At 37.5% G+C, this 17,458-nt stretch overlaps 1 protein-coding gene across 4 annotated transcripts in view; it reads left to right on the top strand.

Annotated features, from left to right (window-relative positions):
- Nucleotides 1-17,458, top strand: part of cux1a (cut-like homeobox 1a) — a 169,481-nt gene that overhangs the window by 95,715 nt on the left and 56,308 nt on the right. For all 4 annotated transcript variants that reach the window (XM_052117670.1, XM_052117672.1, XM_052117671.1 and 1 more), the window contains exons 5-8: nucleotides 1,166-1,303; nucleotides 4,313-4,475; nucleotides 4,922-4,989; nucleotides 5,165-5,231. In XM_052117670.1, coding sequence (XP_051973630.1) covers nucleotides 1,166-1,303; nucleotides 4,313-4,475; nucleotides 4,922-4,989; nucleotides 5,165-5,231 — 436 coding nt within the window. The remainder of the gene's footprint in view (nucleotides 1-1,165; nucleotides 1,304-4,312; nucleotides 4,476-4,921; nucleotides 4,990-5,164; nucleotides 5,232-17,458) is intronic.

A 17,458-nucleotide genomic window follows, 5' to 3' on the forward strand; every position in this document is an offset into this window, starting at 1 on the left:
GCATTATCACCTCAGGTGTGCATTACTTTTCAACAATTCAACGGGCCGGAGTCAATTATTCCTTATATAGTCTTTTAGTGTTTGACCCCACCATCGCTTTCCACTTGTGATAGCAACAAATTAACACCCTGCCAAATATGAACTAGAATAAATTTTTTGCAACCTGCTAACCTAAAATTTCTTGCAGCTGTTGATACATTGTGGCTCTTATGATTTTTTTGACATCAATCTTATGAACTATAATTGTTGTCTGTATTTGATTGGATGAGTAGATTTGTCGATTTGACTTGGTTTAATGGAGGTACCAGATGTTACCACCATTGTATTTTGATGTAAATGTATTTGATGCATAATGTGTGCATAGATGTCATTTGTAAGGGAAAGTACACACAGCAAAAAACTCTGTTTAGTTTTTTCAGCATTTTTAATTACCTCTTAGTCTTCATTTTTAGAAGTACAAATGTACTGTAGTCTCTCAATTAATGAGGTTATAAAAGTTGCATGCAAAATAATTATAAATGAACGAAAAATTTGTAACAGTTTTTGATGGAGTATAGCATGTCGCACTGCAAGAGTTTAACTTTCCAATGGATTTCATATCAGTTTCCACATTCATATGCAATGGTATTTATATTTATTTATTTGACAGTGTTGCAATGCATTCAAGGCACACATTTTTAGGCATACATCATTATAGATGTCCCCTGGGAATTTGCCTTGCTTTTGATTAGCATTGACATGATACTCGTTGTATATGAATTGACATGGTATTTCAAAGAATACTATGGTATTACCATAGTACATGTCAAAATAAACATGGTATTTGCACAGTACCATGTTTAAAAATCAATGGTATTTCCATTAAACTTTTGGTACTTTTTGTTTGTGTGATTTCAGCAGAGCTGAAGTTATAACGAGGTGCTCCTGGAACTTAGTGTGGATTTAATGTCGTGTTTTGGCTTGGTTTGTTTTTCTAGTTAACATTTTTAGCCGTGGTTGGCAATCCACAGAAATGCTAAAACACTTTTAGCAGTTTAGTTGAGCTGCACATAGTCTGGCCCACACTGATCTCAATACACATCTCTCAGTTACTGAATCAAACCTTTACCTACTGTGGCCATGGTATAGCCAATCTTCTGACCAGTGTTTGTGTGTGTGTCTTAAGATCCTGTCTCAGCTCTGGAGGCAGCTCAGCAGTTCCAGGTGACTGTACGGAAGATGCATGACTTGGAGACAGAAAATCAGAGGCTCAAAGACACACTACAAGAGTATGAACGTGAGATCGCAGAGGTTAAAAACCAAGGTAACCACCCATGGCTTCTAAATGTTATTTCACCTGAAAATGTTAGCTTGTTTTTCCTCAACACCAAATCTCAGGAATTCTATTAATCTTGCAATTCACCGTTTAAAGACAATATTCATTTAAAATTGACCCTATTTACAATTACTCCTTAATAATTGTCCTTTCTCTTATCGTGCATAGTTAGTTTGTGTTATAGTAAAGATTTTTATAAAACATATACTTTCTCCACCTCTGTAACAAAATTTTTGCTGACATAAGGCCATGTGGGCAGAGAAAAGTATTATCCAATTAGACACTAAAGAGCCAAAACATAATAACGTTGATCATCTCCTAACAAGGCCACATGTCAATGTCTGGGTAGATTAGATAGTAAGCGAACAATCAGTTATTGTAGTCGTGTTGAATGCAGGAGAAATGGGCAGGAGTAAAGACCTGAGTGAAAATGGCCAAATTGCTTTGGCCGTACGACTGTTTCAGAGCATCTTTGAAATGCGAGGCTTGTGGGGTGCTCCCAGTCAGCAGTGGTGGGTACGTACTGACAGTGGTCCGAGGAGGAACAAATCACAAACCAGTGACAGAGTGTTAGGCGCCCAAGCCTCATTGATGCGCAAGGGCAACGGAGGCTATCCGTTTTTTTTTTTTTAAATGTTCAAATATTTTCTTCTATTCCAGCTTAATATGCGGAGGCATCTATAAGTAAGCCATTTGTAGTATGAATTTCTAATAAGTTTAAACACTGTAGGGTGAATTCACTTAAAAGTTGCGCCACTTTTGCAACTTTCAGCATAAAAACTTTTCACTAACTGCCCAGAATCCAGTTTAACCAACTTAATCAGCACTGAAATTGTGCTGCGTCTTGAGTGAATGAAGTCATTGTCATTTCTTTCCATGCAAACACGACTAAATTATGCATATTATGGATTGTGAAATGAGTTGTACGTATGTCATGTTGGCAGGCCTCCTAAGTCGTTGTACCCACATAGACTGGGTCCTATTTTTGTTCAAATGAGCTGTAGTCATCTGAGCTCTATTTATGTCCTACTGCTATTTCTGCCAGATATATTTCCTGGTTTTTGTTTTTTAAACATAGAAGAGGAGGAGGGAACATTCCCTTACAGTCTGCGGAATTCCCCTAATCGATAATCCGCTTCAATAATGGCCATTCTTTTATTTTGTCCCACACTAGCCTTAGATGCCGCCACATGCAATCTCACAAACACCCAAATACACGCATACTGTACACACAGGTGTGTTTCCATGCTAGGTAATCCTTCCTATTGGTACACGCTGATCTTTCTCAGGTCAGTGATCCTCAAGTCTCTCAGTGTTTAAAGTCCAGTTTAGCATTTAAGGGTCTAAAAGGGCTCTTGTGGGACTGCTGCTCATTGATTATGTGTCAGAGCTGAAGTGCTGGAGTTTAAGTCACCGCAGATGGGTGTGCAGGAGACGGAGAGAGGAGGAAAAAGCTCTCTATCAGGGATATTTTGTGTGGACATGTATGTGTGTGCGTTTTCTCATGCCTACACACAGGTTTTGCCTACCTTGTGGGGACCCACATGGAAAATGGCTTGATAAACATACTAAATAATTACTCTAGCTTGGTTTGCACTTTCCTTTCACTTCTATTTTATTGTTGAGCTAATGATATGTTTTAATCAGATGCTATTTGCACCCTGGTGTAAATAAAGGTAAATGCTATTTACACCCCAGTGGCAAATATTACTTGCATCCCAACCCTGTTACAAATAATGGCAGATACTATTTGCATCCCTATTTAAATACTAACATACAGAATAGAGGCATCAATGCAGCCTGTTTTTTGTGTTTATTTGGAGTCCCACAGACCTACCCTAAACCTAACCCTGGCCTTTCCCTTCTCTTAACCATGGTTGTACTACAGTAACCATAGTATCACTGTTTTTTTTTTTTTTTTTATTAAAATCATAGTAACCACAAAATTAAACATGATTACTATATTAACACCATATTACTGTAGTAACACACCATGGTTAATTGCATCACAACTTTGGTTTCCACCAAAAAACATGGTTACTACAATATTACTGTAGTAATACTATCTATGTATCATTTTCTTTTTTATAGAAAATACTATTTTCAATAGTATTAAAGAAAATATTAAGAGTCGAGACAGGAAACAGATAGGGAAAAAGTGTGGGACAAAGGCGGAATTGAACCCAGGTTTCCCGCACGAAAAGATCCATTCGCACCGTGTTATGTCCCACACCGCTGCAGCGATGCTTATATTGCAGTTTGTTGTAAATGTCTATGTTTCTACTAGACTATTGTGGCGCAAATAGATGCACTTTGTGGCAGGTGCTATTTACAGTGCAAATAGTCACTCCGTATTTTTTTGTCCCCTAACCCTATTTCTAAACGTAACCCTTAGAGAAATCTTTTTTCAATTTTTGATTCTCATTCAGATATTATTTAGAATGATAATAAAGCCATTTTCATCTGTTGACTGGTCCTCAATGTAGTTACATTTAGGAATATTGTCCTTGTTGGGAACATTTGAACAATGTCAGCAAAACCACACACACACACACTTATTATTATTATTTAAATTTTAATGTCTAATGTTAAAATATGTTTTCTCCTTTAATGAGCCCCCTGAAATTCTCTGGCCAGTTCATGAATAATTTAGTTGATTTTATTTATTTGAAAGAATTAAAAGAAGAGTTTAATTTTTATCCTTGGGTTGATAAGGGTTTTAGAAAGTAATTAGTAATAAGTAATGAAATTACTTTTCAGACTGAGTAATTAGTACAGTAATCTGATTACACTGTAGAAGATGTAATTAGTAGTTAGTAATTCATTACTTTTTTGAGTTGCTTAACCAACATTGATACACATACACAAAGAGACACACTCATGGACAAATGTGCACGCACACACACATGCATGTGCCTACATTCTTTTTCATGCCCTGATTGCCACACAGCTATAAACACTTTTCTCTTTCTCCTTTTCATTTTTTCTTTCCTGCAGAAGTTACTATTAAAGCACTTAAAGAGAAGCTGGAGCAGTATGAGCGTTCTCTGCAGGCCAAGAACACAGAGGAACCTCCTGATCAGGACCAGGATGGAACAGAAAGAGACGAGAGAGACAACAAAGGGGAAAATCTTCCTAACAACTATGCAGACAAGGAGAGGTTAGCCTTACTAAATTCAACATTTTATATATTGATTTATAATTTCTACTCTAAAATTCTTCCGAATTCCAAAACCTATAAATTCTTAAATGTACATTTTAGCCAGCATAATGATTCATTTAGCTGATGCCCAAAAATGCTGTCTAGTTAGGCAACTCACTAGGTTTTGAAATACAGCTGTAGCATACACAGAGTACATTCTGTGTAGGTTATATTCCCACATCCCAGTCTGGGGAAAATTGTCAACATTCACTCACGCTTATATTTTTCCAAACCTGTGTGACTTTCTTGTATGGGTATGGAATACCATAATTGGCGAGTTAATGATGACAGAATTTTCATTTTTGAGTGAACTATCCCTTTAATTCTCTACATTAATGTGCATTTGCAATGAAGTTGGACAGTTGTCCACTGTTGTTTTAATTGTTCTCTGCGTGTCTCCATAGTCAGCCAGAGCAGAGCCAGGATGGCAGGACAGAAGACTTGGACATGAAAACACAGTTCTTACAAACAGGTTTGTGTTCACATGAGCTAATGAATTTACCAGACCTCATTCTCAGCCGAGGTGAATTAGGTATAATAATAACAGAGGTGTTTCTGAAATTACATACATGTAACTTTAAATCCATATCAAACGCCATCTTTAGGCCTGTTCAACTCTGCTGACGGGCATTTCATTTGTTCCACAGCACTTGAAACAACTCAGGCAGAACTCCATGAACTGAAGACAAAATATGATGAAGAATCCACAGCAAAGTGAGTTACTCATTTTATTTTGATGTGACACAGCAGGAGACAGTGAGGATTAGTGTTGAAACAGCTCGGATTCTCCCTTCTGTATTTCCACAACTGTCTGCTAGGCATGCTGCGTTTTTGTCTCAAATTTACACACACAGATACTGTCGTTTACCCACATTTGCATGCCCATACAGACACAGACAAACACACACACACATAGACACACACAAAAACCTTTGATCCACACCAAAACAGCTCATAATCCTTCTGCAGACAGTTTTGATTATGGGGGAAATCACAGTGTGGTGAAATCACACCTTCATTCATGGAAAATTTGATTTTCAATAGGCCTCATTTTATGACCTGCCCATGCTGCTATTTTGGCTACACTAGACAAAATAATGGATGAAACCCAAGTCTTTGACTTAGGGCTATGCAAAATATATATAATATTGACTATATATTTGCCAAGATTTTGACAAAATTCAGCAACTTCGTCAATATCGCAATATTTTTTATGCACTTGAAGTGTAATTATACCGGTTTCGCAATTCTTCCTTAGTATGAGAGTGGTAAGATAGAGATTTTTTAATAACGATTTAAACTTAAGTAGCAAAAATGGTGTTAGACCTCCCCTGGAGTCGTGAGTTCGAATCCAGGACATGCTGAGTGACTCCAGCCAGGTCTCCTAAGCAACCAAATTGGCCCGGTTGCTAGGGAGGGTAGAGACCACCTCATGATTATGATTTCTCACTCTCAATGGGGCACGTGGTAAGTTGTGCGTGGATCACGGAGAGTAGCATGAGTAGCATCTCCCCTGCTGTGAGTCTCTGAGGTGTCATGCACAGTGAGCCATGTGATAAGATGCGTGGATTGACTGGTCTCAGAAGCGGAGGCAACTGAGACTTGTCCTCCGCCACCTGGATTGAGTAACCGCGCCACCACGAGGACCTAATAAGTAGTTTGAATTGGGCATTCCAAATTGGGAGAAAAGAGGATAAAATAAATAAATTGGTGCAAGAGTTGTTCAGTTTGATTCTTTTGCTTGATTCAGTTCATAATGTCGATTTTCAGTGAATTGGTTCAAATCTGAATTAACCCATTCACCTACAGTTGAAGTCATAAGTTTACATACACTTAGGTTGAAGTTAAAACTAATTTTTTAACCACTCCACAGATTTCATATTAGCAAACTATCATTTTGGCAAGTTGTTTAGGACACCTACTTTGTGCATGACATGAGTAATTTTTCCAACAATTGTTTACGGACGGATTGTTTTATTTTTAAATGACTATATCACAATTCCAGTGGGTCAGAAGTTTACATACACCAATTTAACTGTGCCTTTAAGCTGCTTGGATAATTTCAGAAAATTATGTTAAGCCTTTAGGCAATTAGCTTCTGATAGGACGTGTACTGAATTGGAGGTACCTTTTGAATGTATTTTAAGGCCTACCTACCTTTGCTTGACATCATGGGAAAATCAAAAGAAATCAGCCAAGACCTCAGAAAAACAATTGTGGACCTCCACAAGTCTGGTTCATCCTTGGTAGCAATATCCAAATGCCTGAATGTACCACGTTCATCTGGACAAATAATAGTATTCAAGTATAAATGCCATGCAACCACGCAGCCATCATACCGCTCAAGGAGGAGACGCATTCTGTTTCCTAGAGATGAACGTAGTTTGGTACGAAAAGTGCAAATCAATCCCAGAACAACAGCAAAGGACCTTGTGAAGATGCTGGAGGAAACGGGTAGATAAGTATCTATATCCACAGTAAAATGAGTCCTATATCAACATAACCTGAAAGGTTGTTCAGCAAGGAAAAAGCCACTGCTCCAAAACCTCCATAAAAAAGCCAGACTACAGTTTGCAAATGCACATGGGGACAAAGATCTTTCTTTTTTGGAGAAATATCCTCTGGTCTGATGAAACTTGAACTGTTTGGCCATAATGACCATTGTTATGTTTGGAGGAAAAAGGGTAAGGGGTTGCCAGCCGAAGAACACCATCCCAACCCTGAAGCATGGGGGTGGCAGCATCATGTTGTGGGGGTGCTTTGCTGCAGGAGGGACTGGTGCACTTCACAAAATAGATGGCATCATGAGGAAGGAAAATTATGTGGATATATTGAAGCAACATCATCAGACATCAGCCATTAATTTAAAGCTTGATCGCAAATGAGTCTTCCAAATAGAAAATTACCCCATGTATACCTCCAAAGATGTGGCAAAATGGCTCAAGGACAACAAAGTCAAGGTATTGGAGTGACCATCACAAAGCCCTGACCTCAATTCGATAGAAAATATGTGGGCAGAACCGAAAAAGTGTGTGCAAGCAAAGAGGCCAACAAACCTGACTTTGTGTTACACCAGTTCTGTCTGCATGAATGGGCCAAAATTCCAGCAACATATTTTGAGATGCTTGTGGAAGGCTACCCAAAACATTTGACAATATTAGTTAAGTTAAACAATATAAAGACAATGCTACCAAAGACTAACAAAATGTATGTAGACTTCTGACCCACTGGGAATGTGATGAAAGAAATAAAAGCTGAAATAAATAATTCTCTCTTCTATTATTCTGACATTTCACATTCTTAAAATAAAGTGAAATAATGTAGTTATCCTAACTGACCTAAGACAGGAAATTATTTTTACGATTAAATGTCAGGAATTGTGAAAAACTGAGTTTAAAAGTATTTGGCTAAAGTGTATGTAAACTTCAACTGTAAATTACTAAAACATGTTGTAATTGAGTCTTTCATTTAAAATTCAGTAGCAAAAATGCTTTTAAAGCTGGTAAGTTGTATTCATTTCTTTGAAGTAGTTCTAACTGTCTTTCAGTGAACCATTTCAAAATTCTGATTCAATGTTTTGTTTGTGTCATCACTCAAATGTTTACTGAAGTCCCAGTGTAGCATTTTTTATTTATTAAGTTGTTTTAATTAATCATAAAATGTAATTGCCTTTATTATTTTAACTTGGTTTTTACTGTATTTTACATTTAAACATTTGAACTTTGTAACAATAACTGTTTATTTGCAATGATGTTTCTCAGATTGGAAATAACAAATCACCAGTTATATACATTATATATTGGATATATATACAGACTGAAAATATATAAAGAGATGATCTTTAGCTGTATTGTTCAGCCCTACTCTGAGTATCAAGAAATTATGGTATTCATCAAGTGACAATTTGTGGGCATTGAATATTGTATGAGCGTACTGTGATGTGTGATGGTTTATACATGCTTAAATGTGCCTTTTGTTTATGCACAATGTGTATAAATGTGTGTGTATGCATTGATCTGGGTCATGTGTGTGTGTTTGTATGCATGTCTGCATGTGTGCATCTCCCACTCACTCTCCCTGTCATGTGGTCAGGGTTAGGTGGCAATTTCTTTGTCTTGCTGTCACTGTGGAATGCATCCTTTTGCAGAGCGTGCACACTGTGGACTGTTTCAGAACTGTTCTATGTGCTGGGAGTGGCATAATTACACTACCTGTGATCAAAGCAAACCTTGCAATGCTAGACCCCCAACACTGTGCCTTTTGTCAAAGAGTTAAAGTTCTAAATTGTTCTAAGTTTTAATTTAAACTTTAAATTCATAGTTCTAAATTACAAATATGAAAATCTAAGTTCGAAATGAAACATTCTGAATTCAAAATTCTAAAATCCAAGTTCGAAATGAAATATTCTGAATTCAAAGTTCAAAATTTAAAATTCAGAAATCTTCTGTGTTTTAACTTCTTCATTAAAAATTCTGAATTCAAAGTTCGAAGTTGTAAATAAAAAATAGAAAAGTTCTAGAGTCAGCATTTTTAGTCACCATTGAAGCATTCCAAATCAGTCTAGTTTAGCAGCTCTCTTGGTTTTGAAACGGCAATAGTGTACAATGAATACATGTATGCCCAACCTGTCGGTGGAGTTTAGTCTTTTACATGTAAGAAATGTTATTTAATGTCATTGCTCATAGCCTTTTAGCCAAAGACCCAGTGTTTCTTTAGCTGCAGTCGAACCAGAAGGTCACAGGCCACGGCAAGGTTTACTTCAGTTGAATGTTTTTAAACAATATTTATAGGAATGACACGCTTCTGATTCCACACTCATTTCAGATGCAACACGGATCTAACAAAAGATAATTTTCACAGTCATGCGTGCACACGAATGTTTGAATATGACCGTGTACACACATACAAACGCAAACAAGCATGCTCACAGGCAGACACACTCAAACGAAAACCCATCATGATGTTCTGTAATGTTGGCCTGCTTCCAATCCACCTGGTCTCTCTTGGGAACTGCTACAAAGAATGTGGCAGGTAAAATATTTCCACTCCATTGAATGTCTCACCAGCTCCTAATTCTGGCGTTCAAGCTCTTTTTCATCAGCATCAGCTTGATCAAAATGCTACTGATAAAAATGAAGTGCATCATTTACATTTACAGCATATATATACAACAGTTAGTTCTGATTTTCTAATTGTATTTAAAGACCTAATCCACACTTAAATTTAAGAATGTCTTTGCATTATATAGCAACATATCATTTATTTGAAAGAAAACAGCACAGGCAAAACATTTAACAAAAAGAAGCTAATTATACGGTTTAACCCTCAGAGACCCAAGCTTACAGTGGTTTTTTTTCCCTACTTGAGCATGTTTTTAGGAAGCTACTTATTATAAAAATTTTGATTTTTAAGCACATTTTTATTAGATATACAGTGGGTACGGAAAGTATTCAGACCCCCTTAAATTTTTCACTCTTTGTTATATTGCAGCCATTTGCTAAAATCATTTAAGTTAATTTTTTTTCCTCATTATTGTAAACACAGCACCCCATATTGACAGAAAAACACAGAATTGTTGACATTTTTGCACATTTATTCAAAAAGAAAAACTGAAATATCACATGGTCCTAAGTATTCAGACCCTTTGTTCAGTATTTAGTAGAAGCACCCTTTTGATCTAATACAGCCATGAGTCTTTTTGGGAAAGATGCAACAAGTTTTTCACATCTGGATTTGGGTATCCTCTGCCATTCCTCCTTGCAGATCCTCTCCAGTTCTGTCAGGTTGGATGGTAAACGTTGGTGGACAGCCATTTTCAGGTCTCTCCAGAGACGCTCAATTGGGTTTAAGTCAGGGCTCTGGCTGGGCCATTCAAGAACAGTCACGGAGTTGTTGTGAAGCCACTCCTTCGTTATGTTAGCAGTGTGCTTAGGGTCATTGTCTTGTTGGAAGGTGAACCTTCGGCCCAGAGCACTCTGGAGAAGGTTTTCGTCCAGGATATCCCTGTACTTGGCCGCATTCATCTTTCCCTCGATTGCAACCAGTCGTCCTGTCCCTGCAGCTGAAAAACACCCCCACAGCATGATGCTGCCACCACCATGCTTCACTGTTGAGACTGTATTGGACAGGTGATGAGCAGTGCCTGGTTTTCTCCACACATACCGCTTAGAATTAAGGCCAAAAAGTTCTATCTTGGTCTCATCAGACCAGAGAATCTTATTTATCACCATTTTGGAGTCCTTCAGGTGTTTTTTAGCAAACTCCATGCAGGCTTTCATGTGTCTTGCACTGAGGAGAGGCTTCCGTCGGGCCACTCTGCCATAAAGCCCCGACTGGTGGATGGCTGCAGTGATGGTTGACTTACTACAACTTTCTCCCATCTCCCGACTGCATCTCTGGAGCTCAGCCACAGTGATCTTTGGGTTCTTCTTTACCTCTCTCACCAAGGCTCTTCTCCCCCGATAGCTCAGTTTGGCCGGACGGCCAGCTCTAGGAAGGGTTCTGGTCGTCCCAAACGTCTTCCATTTAAGGATTATGGAGGCCACTGTGCTCTTATGAACCTTAAGGGCAGCAGAAATGTTTTTGTAACCTTGGCTAGATCTGTGCCTTGCCACAATTTTGTCTCTGAGCTCTTCAGGCAGTTCCTTTTGACCTCATGATTGTCATTTGCTCTGACATGCACTGTGAGCTGTAAGGTGTTATATAGACAGGTGTGTGGCTTTCCTAATTTAGTCCAATCAGTATAATCAAACACAGCTGGACTCAATTGAAGGTGTAGAACCATCTCAAGGATGATCAGAAGAAATGGACAGCACCTGAGTTAAATATATGAGTGTCACAGCAAAGGGTCTGAATACTTAGGACCATGTGATATTTCAGTTTTTCTTTTTTAATAAATGTGCAAAAATGTCAACAATTCTGTGTTTTTCTGTCAATACGGGGTGCTGTGTGTACAATAATGAGGAAAAAAAAATGAACTTGATTTTAGCAAATGGCTGCAATATAACAAAGAGTGAAAAATTTAAGGGGGTCTGAATACTTTCCATACCCACTGTATGTATTGTGTGACTTGAGTGGGCTGTGACAATTATATGCAATTTTGTTCCCACCAAAACTTTGTTGTGATAAAGTTCAAAATGCCAGCTACTGTTCTGTGTATATAATATAATTTACAAAATAATTATTGTTTAATTGCTTTATACAAACACTACGCTAGGTCTCTGAGGGTAAAAATTGTTGTTACTCTGTTAGATCACCTGTGTAAACTTGGATTACAAGGTTAAAAGTAATTGCAAACGGGGATGGTACTAGAATGTGTTCTTTGTGGCATTTTAAACTTTAGGGTAGGCAGCTATAGGGGGGCACAAGGAAAATCTATAGAGGCAATTCTCTCACCCTCATTCTATGCCAGATGACTGACTTCTGCAGAACACAAATAAATATCTCTGCTCTGTTGGTCCATACAATGCAAGTGACGGGTGACCAAAACTTTGAAGCTCCAAAAAGCAGATAAGCCAGCATAAAAGTCATCTATAAAACTCCAGTGGTTTAATCCAGGTCTTCTGAAGAGATTTTATCACTTATTTGGTTAGAACAGACCAAATTATAACTCCTTTTTCACTGTACATTTTGCCATTGCAGTCTCTAGGAACAATTGTGATTTTAAGCTTGATTAGTCTTCCTAGTGCTTGACACATGCACAGAGCCCTAGATTGTACTAGGAAGTGTAATTGAGCTTGACATCATGATCACCAAGGAGATGGCTGATGTTAAGATATATAGTAAAAAAGGAGTTACATTTTGGTCTGTTCTCACCCTAAACCATTTGGATCACTTTAAAAGACATTGATTAAACCACTGGAGTCTTGTGTATGACTTTTATGCTGCGTTTATATGCTTTTTGCGACTTCAAAGTTTTGGTCACCATTCAATTGCATTGTATGGACCTACAGAGCTGAGATATTCTTCAGTTTAAAAATTAAAACATGTTTGTGTTCTGCAGAAGAAAAAGTCATACACATCTGGAATGGCATGAGGGTGATTAAATGATGAGTGAATTTTCATTTTTGGGTGAGCATCCAAAAATATAAATTTTGGCACCAATTTATACAGTATATGCTGTATATAATTAAATTTGTGCTTTACATAAACACAGTCCCCTCTATAATTTAAGAGCTCGTTTTTTGTCTTTCCGTTATTGCGATTGGGACCTGCTGACTTAATGAGGTTAAGTGATTCTGTGCATGTGTCTTTGGTAGGGGGTAAAGGAATTTCTCCCCCCCTTATAAGAACCCTTTCCTGGGCTCGGGTGTTACATGCTCTTTTAGTTCAGTTCATCCGCAGTGACAGTGTTTTGAGTGATCTCAAAGGGAAGGTTGCCGAGATTTTCGTGTGCGAGTATTAAATAGTTAAACAAACATAAGAATGTGTCATGCTTTGCAGTGCTCTAGTAATACACAAAAGAAACTGAAGTCCCTCAGTGGGCAGCTGATGTGCCTTTGATGTGGGTTGTTAGTGCTGTGTGCTCAGACATCTGTCAGGGCGGCAAAACAGGTATGGACACATAATCCATATTAACATTGATCCAACGTCACCCTGTATGAACTGTGAAGATGTTTGCTGTTTCCCTTATTGAAAGACTGTGTGTGTGTGTGTGTGTGTGTGTGTGTGTGTGTGTGTGTTTTGTGTGTGTTAAAGTAAACATGAAATAAAAAAGGACCACATTTAATTACTTAATAAACATCCTTTCATCAAAACATATTTTCTCCACTTCTGAAACAACTTTAAACATTTTTTTATTTTTTTTTTGCTAATGTAGTCAGGACCGTGTGGACAGAGAAGTATAGTATTAACCAAGTTAATATTAACCATTTCCTGTTTCACTCAGAAAAATAGCACATTAAGGAAATAAATTGGGTTGTGAATGCAGTTTCAGGGTTTTTGTGGGACCATTTCATGTTGTCTTTTTTTTTTTTTTTTTAAAGTCCTCTGGTCTCACTCTCCAATCCCTTCTCTCTCTTTTTAGTTCAGTCTGAAGGAAGGATGGTATCAGCTGCAAAGAGTGTGTGTATATAAGTGTGTGTGTGTGTGTGTGTGTGTGTGTGTGTGTGTGTGTGTGTGTGTGTGTGTGTGTCTTGGGTTCAGGGTGAAAAGAGGAGCAGTTCAGCCGAGTGTAATAATGGAAAGCTTCAATTCGCTTCACCGTTTGTTTGCGACTTCTCTCTCTCCCCCCTCCCTTCCCCCATTACTCTCCCCAGCTAGAGTCCTCCTCTCCCCCCCCACTCCCAGACATGTTCACGGTGGAATGTCCGCCTTTCTCACAGGCTCGCAAGGTGTCTGTCGTCCCAACCATCTATCTTGTTCTGTCTCTCTCTCTGTCTCTCAGGGCTCTGTGTTGTGCTGAAATTTTAATCTTTTGCTTTTCCAGCCCAGACTCTCCTCTTTTCCCTCCTCAGGACCTCCTCATTAACGTTCTGCCAACAGTAACTACAGCTGGCACAGACACGGGCATCGGCCCTTACATGCCCGCACAGATACACACTATTAGCATTTTTGTTTTTAATTATTGAGGTGAATTCGAGAACAAAGCAAAATCCTATTTGGAGTCGTTTAACATATTTGTATTTAAAGTGTATCACATTCATATTTAACTCAACTTTTTTTATTTTATATTTTGACTCGATGATTTCATATTTAACTCAATGTTTTCTTGTTAAAAATATTCGTATTTAAATTTTACTCAACATATTCACATTTAATGAGGTGTTCTCGTATTTAATTGAAAGTATTTGTATTTAACTTGTCCCAATTAACCTAACATTTTCGCATTTAACGTTTTCTTTTTTAACATTTTCTTGTTTTACGTATTTGCATTTAAGTAAACCTTTAAGTATTTAACTCAAAATATTTGTATGTAGCTCAACGTTTTCATATTTAACTATACTTTTTAATTGAACATTTAACTCTATTTAACTCATCACATTCTTATTTAACTCAACATATTTAAATTGAACTCTGTGTTGTCACAATTTCATATTTTAACATTTGTTAAACGTATTTGCATTCAAATAAACATGATATTTATCTTAACATATTTATATTTAACTCAAGTGTTAGGTAACTCAACTTTCATATTTAACTAGTTGTGTTGAAATTTTACTTGATGCTGTCACATTTAACTCAACATTTTTGTATTTGAATATTTTCTTTAATTCTCAACTAAACATCTTGTTTAAAGCTGAAGTATGTCATTTCTGCGACACTAGCACCAACTAATGTAATTGCAAAAATAAACAGTGTTTATATAATAGCTTTCTGAATACTGTCTACCTTTGATCAAACAAAGAAATAGACCTGCCTCCAACTCATGCCGTTGTTGGGGTGGGTCTAAGCAGGTCGCTCAAAACAAGCACAGGAAGTTTTTATAGCACCACAGAGACGGTGTTTACAGTTTTTGAGAAAATGAATCTATGAATGGCTTACTTATAGTTTTCTCTGCAAATTAAGCTGGTATAGTATTTTAGCACTGAAAAAGTTCAGCTATAACTCAAATTATTCACACTAAACTGCATGTTTTCAATTTTAATTCAAAGTGTTTGCATGTAACGGAACAGTTTCACATTTAACTCAACATTTTCTAACTTTACTCATATTTAACTCAACTTTTCACACTTAACTCAGCGTTAAGTAAACGTCGAAGTAAACAAAGTGGCAAAATAAGTCAAGTTTATTACCTCAGGTAGTTTTAGCAATGGCAGTGCTCAGGGTTGAGATTGTCATGCTGTGTGGCCTATTGTGCTTGTTCCCAGCATGGTTAAACTCTCTCTGGTTTCTCCCTGACTGAATTGGAAAGGAAGAACATGCAATTAAAGTTGTTTCTCCTGCGCTGAAAGTGGCAGGTTGGGTTTTGCTGTGTGTCCTTTATGAGACAAATCGGCAGTAGTCGGGGAGCTTACAGAAATAGCAGCAGTGTGTGAGGCCTGTGGAATTGCATGTGGATGTTGGTTTCGGTGTATCAGTCTAGGTGGACATGTGTGTATGAGAGAGACACTGAGTTGAATGGCAGTGTGTGGGTTGTGTGGGTGCTGTATGTGTGTGTGTGTGTGTGATGTAAACCGTGGAGAATTACAATGGGCCAGTGAGCTAGTGCACTCAGGGTTCTGCCATGCAAGAGCTGTGCACACGAATTTCATCAGCTCCCGATGACATGACAGTCCCCACTGGCTAGCAGCAATTGGAAGCATGCGTGTACGTGTTTTCTTGTGAACATGGCTTCAGATCCTTTTGTCTGAGCGTTGTGTGATGTTGCATGCACTGACTCAGATAAACAGCACAGTTTGATTCCCATCAAATCCTGCAGAAGAGCAACGTCAGACCTGTTCCACACCTCTCTGCATCTTCACTTCCATCCAGCGTGTTTTGCTTGACAGGGTCTCGGCTGCACTTTTGGTTGTGTGACATTTCGGAGGGTGGATTTTTGCTATGTCTGATCCATTTGTCTGTACGCCCATCAGCCTGGCAGGTTTTGAATTACTGCAGGGAACACAAAGGACCTTATCCTACCCACCTGATTTATCGGCACAGATCTGCGCTCGCTGGCTGAGTGCAAAGAAAACATTTCATCTGTGTCAAGAAAGACATTTCATCGTCCCAGATGCTCTTGCATTGTTCAAAGATATTTCCACCATATTGTACAGATGGATTGTACAAATGTGTACACAAATATTACAGCAATTAAGCTATCTTTAAATAAAGTTCTGTATACATCACTTCAAACTGTACACTGTAAAAAAAAATCCTGTTTAATATTCGGTAAAAAACTGGCAGCTGTGTTTACCTGAAATTCAAAATAAAAAAAATACAATAACCATGTTTTTCTGGCTTTACGGATGCAATTTTGATGCATGTATATTTTTTGGTGCATTACCATCTTTTATAATATTAAATTATAAACTTAATATATTAACCTTCTGAAACTGTAAAAATCTGCTTTTCACTTTATAATGTATTATTAATCACCGTAGTAATTACAGAAGAACACATGATGACATGAAATTCATCAATAGACGCCCTTCCAGGAGCAATGACCAATAAACATGTAGAGACCGTGCTCAGTGGCACTCACACAAACACTAATCACCATCAGGGTAAAATAATGTAATTAACATGAACTAAACTACATCAAATATAACACGGAACACCCCAATGTACATAACTGATATTAAAAATAAGAAGAAACATAATATTCACATAAAATATAATTAAATGAACTGGGTCATGCAGGGAATTCTGGGAATGCTCGATTATTGTTTTTTTTTTTTTTTACCGTAATTTTAACAGCAATTTACTGTAAAAAGTACATGTACTCTCTTGTTAAACATAATATATGTCTGATTCCATTCAGTGCAAGTCATCAGAATAAGGTAAATGCCCTGGCTATTGTAATCTATTGTGCTGTAGGTGTTTTGGGTTTAGTTTTAAAACTGAATGATATCAACATTGAACATTATTATATATTTTTTTATTAATTAGAAGATGAATTCCATGTAGGGATACATGCAGTAGTCCCAACAAGCATTTTCTTATTTTAAATGAAACTGTGTTTTTTTTAGTTTGTAGATCTTATTGAGTTGGTCATTTAAAAGTAGACCATCACACAAAAAATTGTGGTCACCCATGATCTAGGCAATCAAACTTACATTTTTCACATTGTGGACAATCCCATACACTTTTATTGAAGGAAGGTCCTGAGTAAAGTCCTTAGCAAAATGTCTGAGCAACTGCATAGCAAAACACTTAAAAACACTCAGAAGACATTAGCAACCACATAGCAACGCCCTGGCAACCATCCACAAAACCCGTAGCACTTTGACAGCAAGTTTTACCCGGTCAACCGCCTCATTTTTTTTCAGAAATAAACCAAAAAGCTCAATCACCTGATT

This window comes from Xyrauchen texanus, chromosome 44 (assembly GCF_025860055.1).
Source record: "Xyrauchen texanus isolate HMW12.3.18 chromosome 44, RBS_HiC_50CHRs, whole genome shotgun sequence".
Taxonomy (NCBI): domain Eukaryota; kingdom Metazoa; phylum Chordata; class Actinopteri; order Cypriniformes; family Catostomidae; genus Xyrauchen; species Xyrauchen texanus.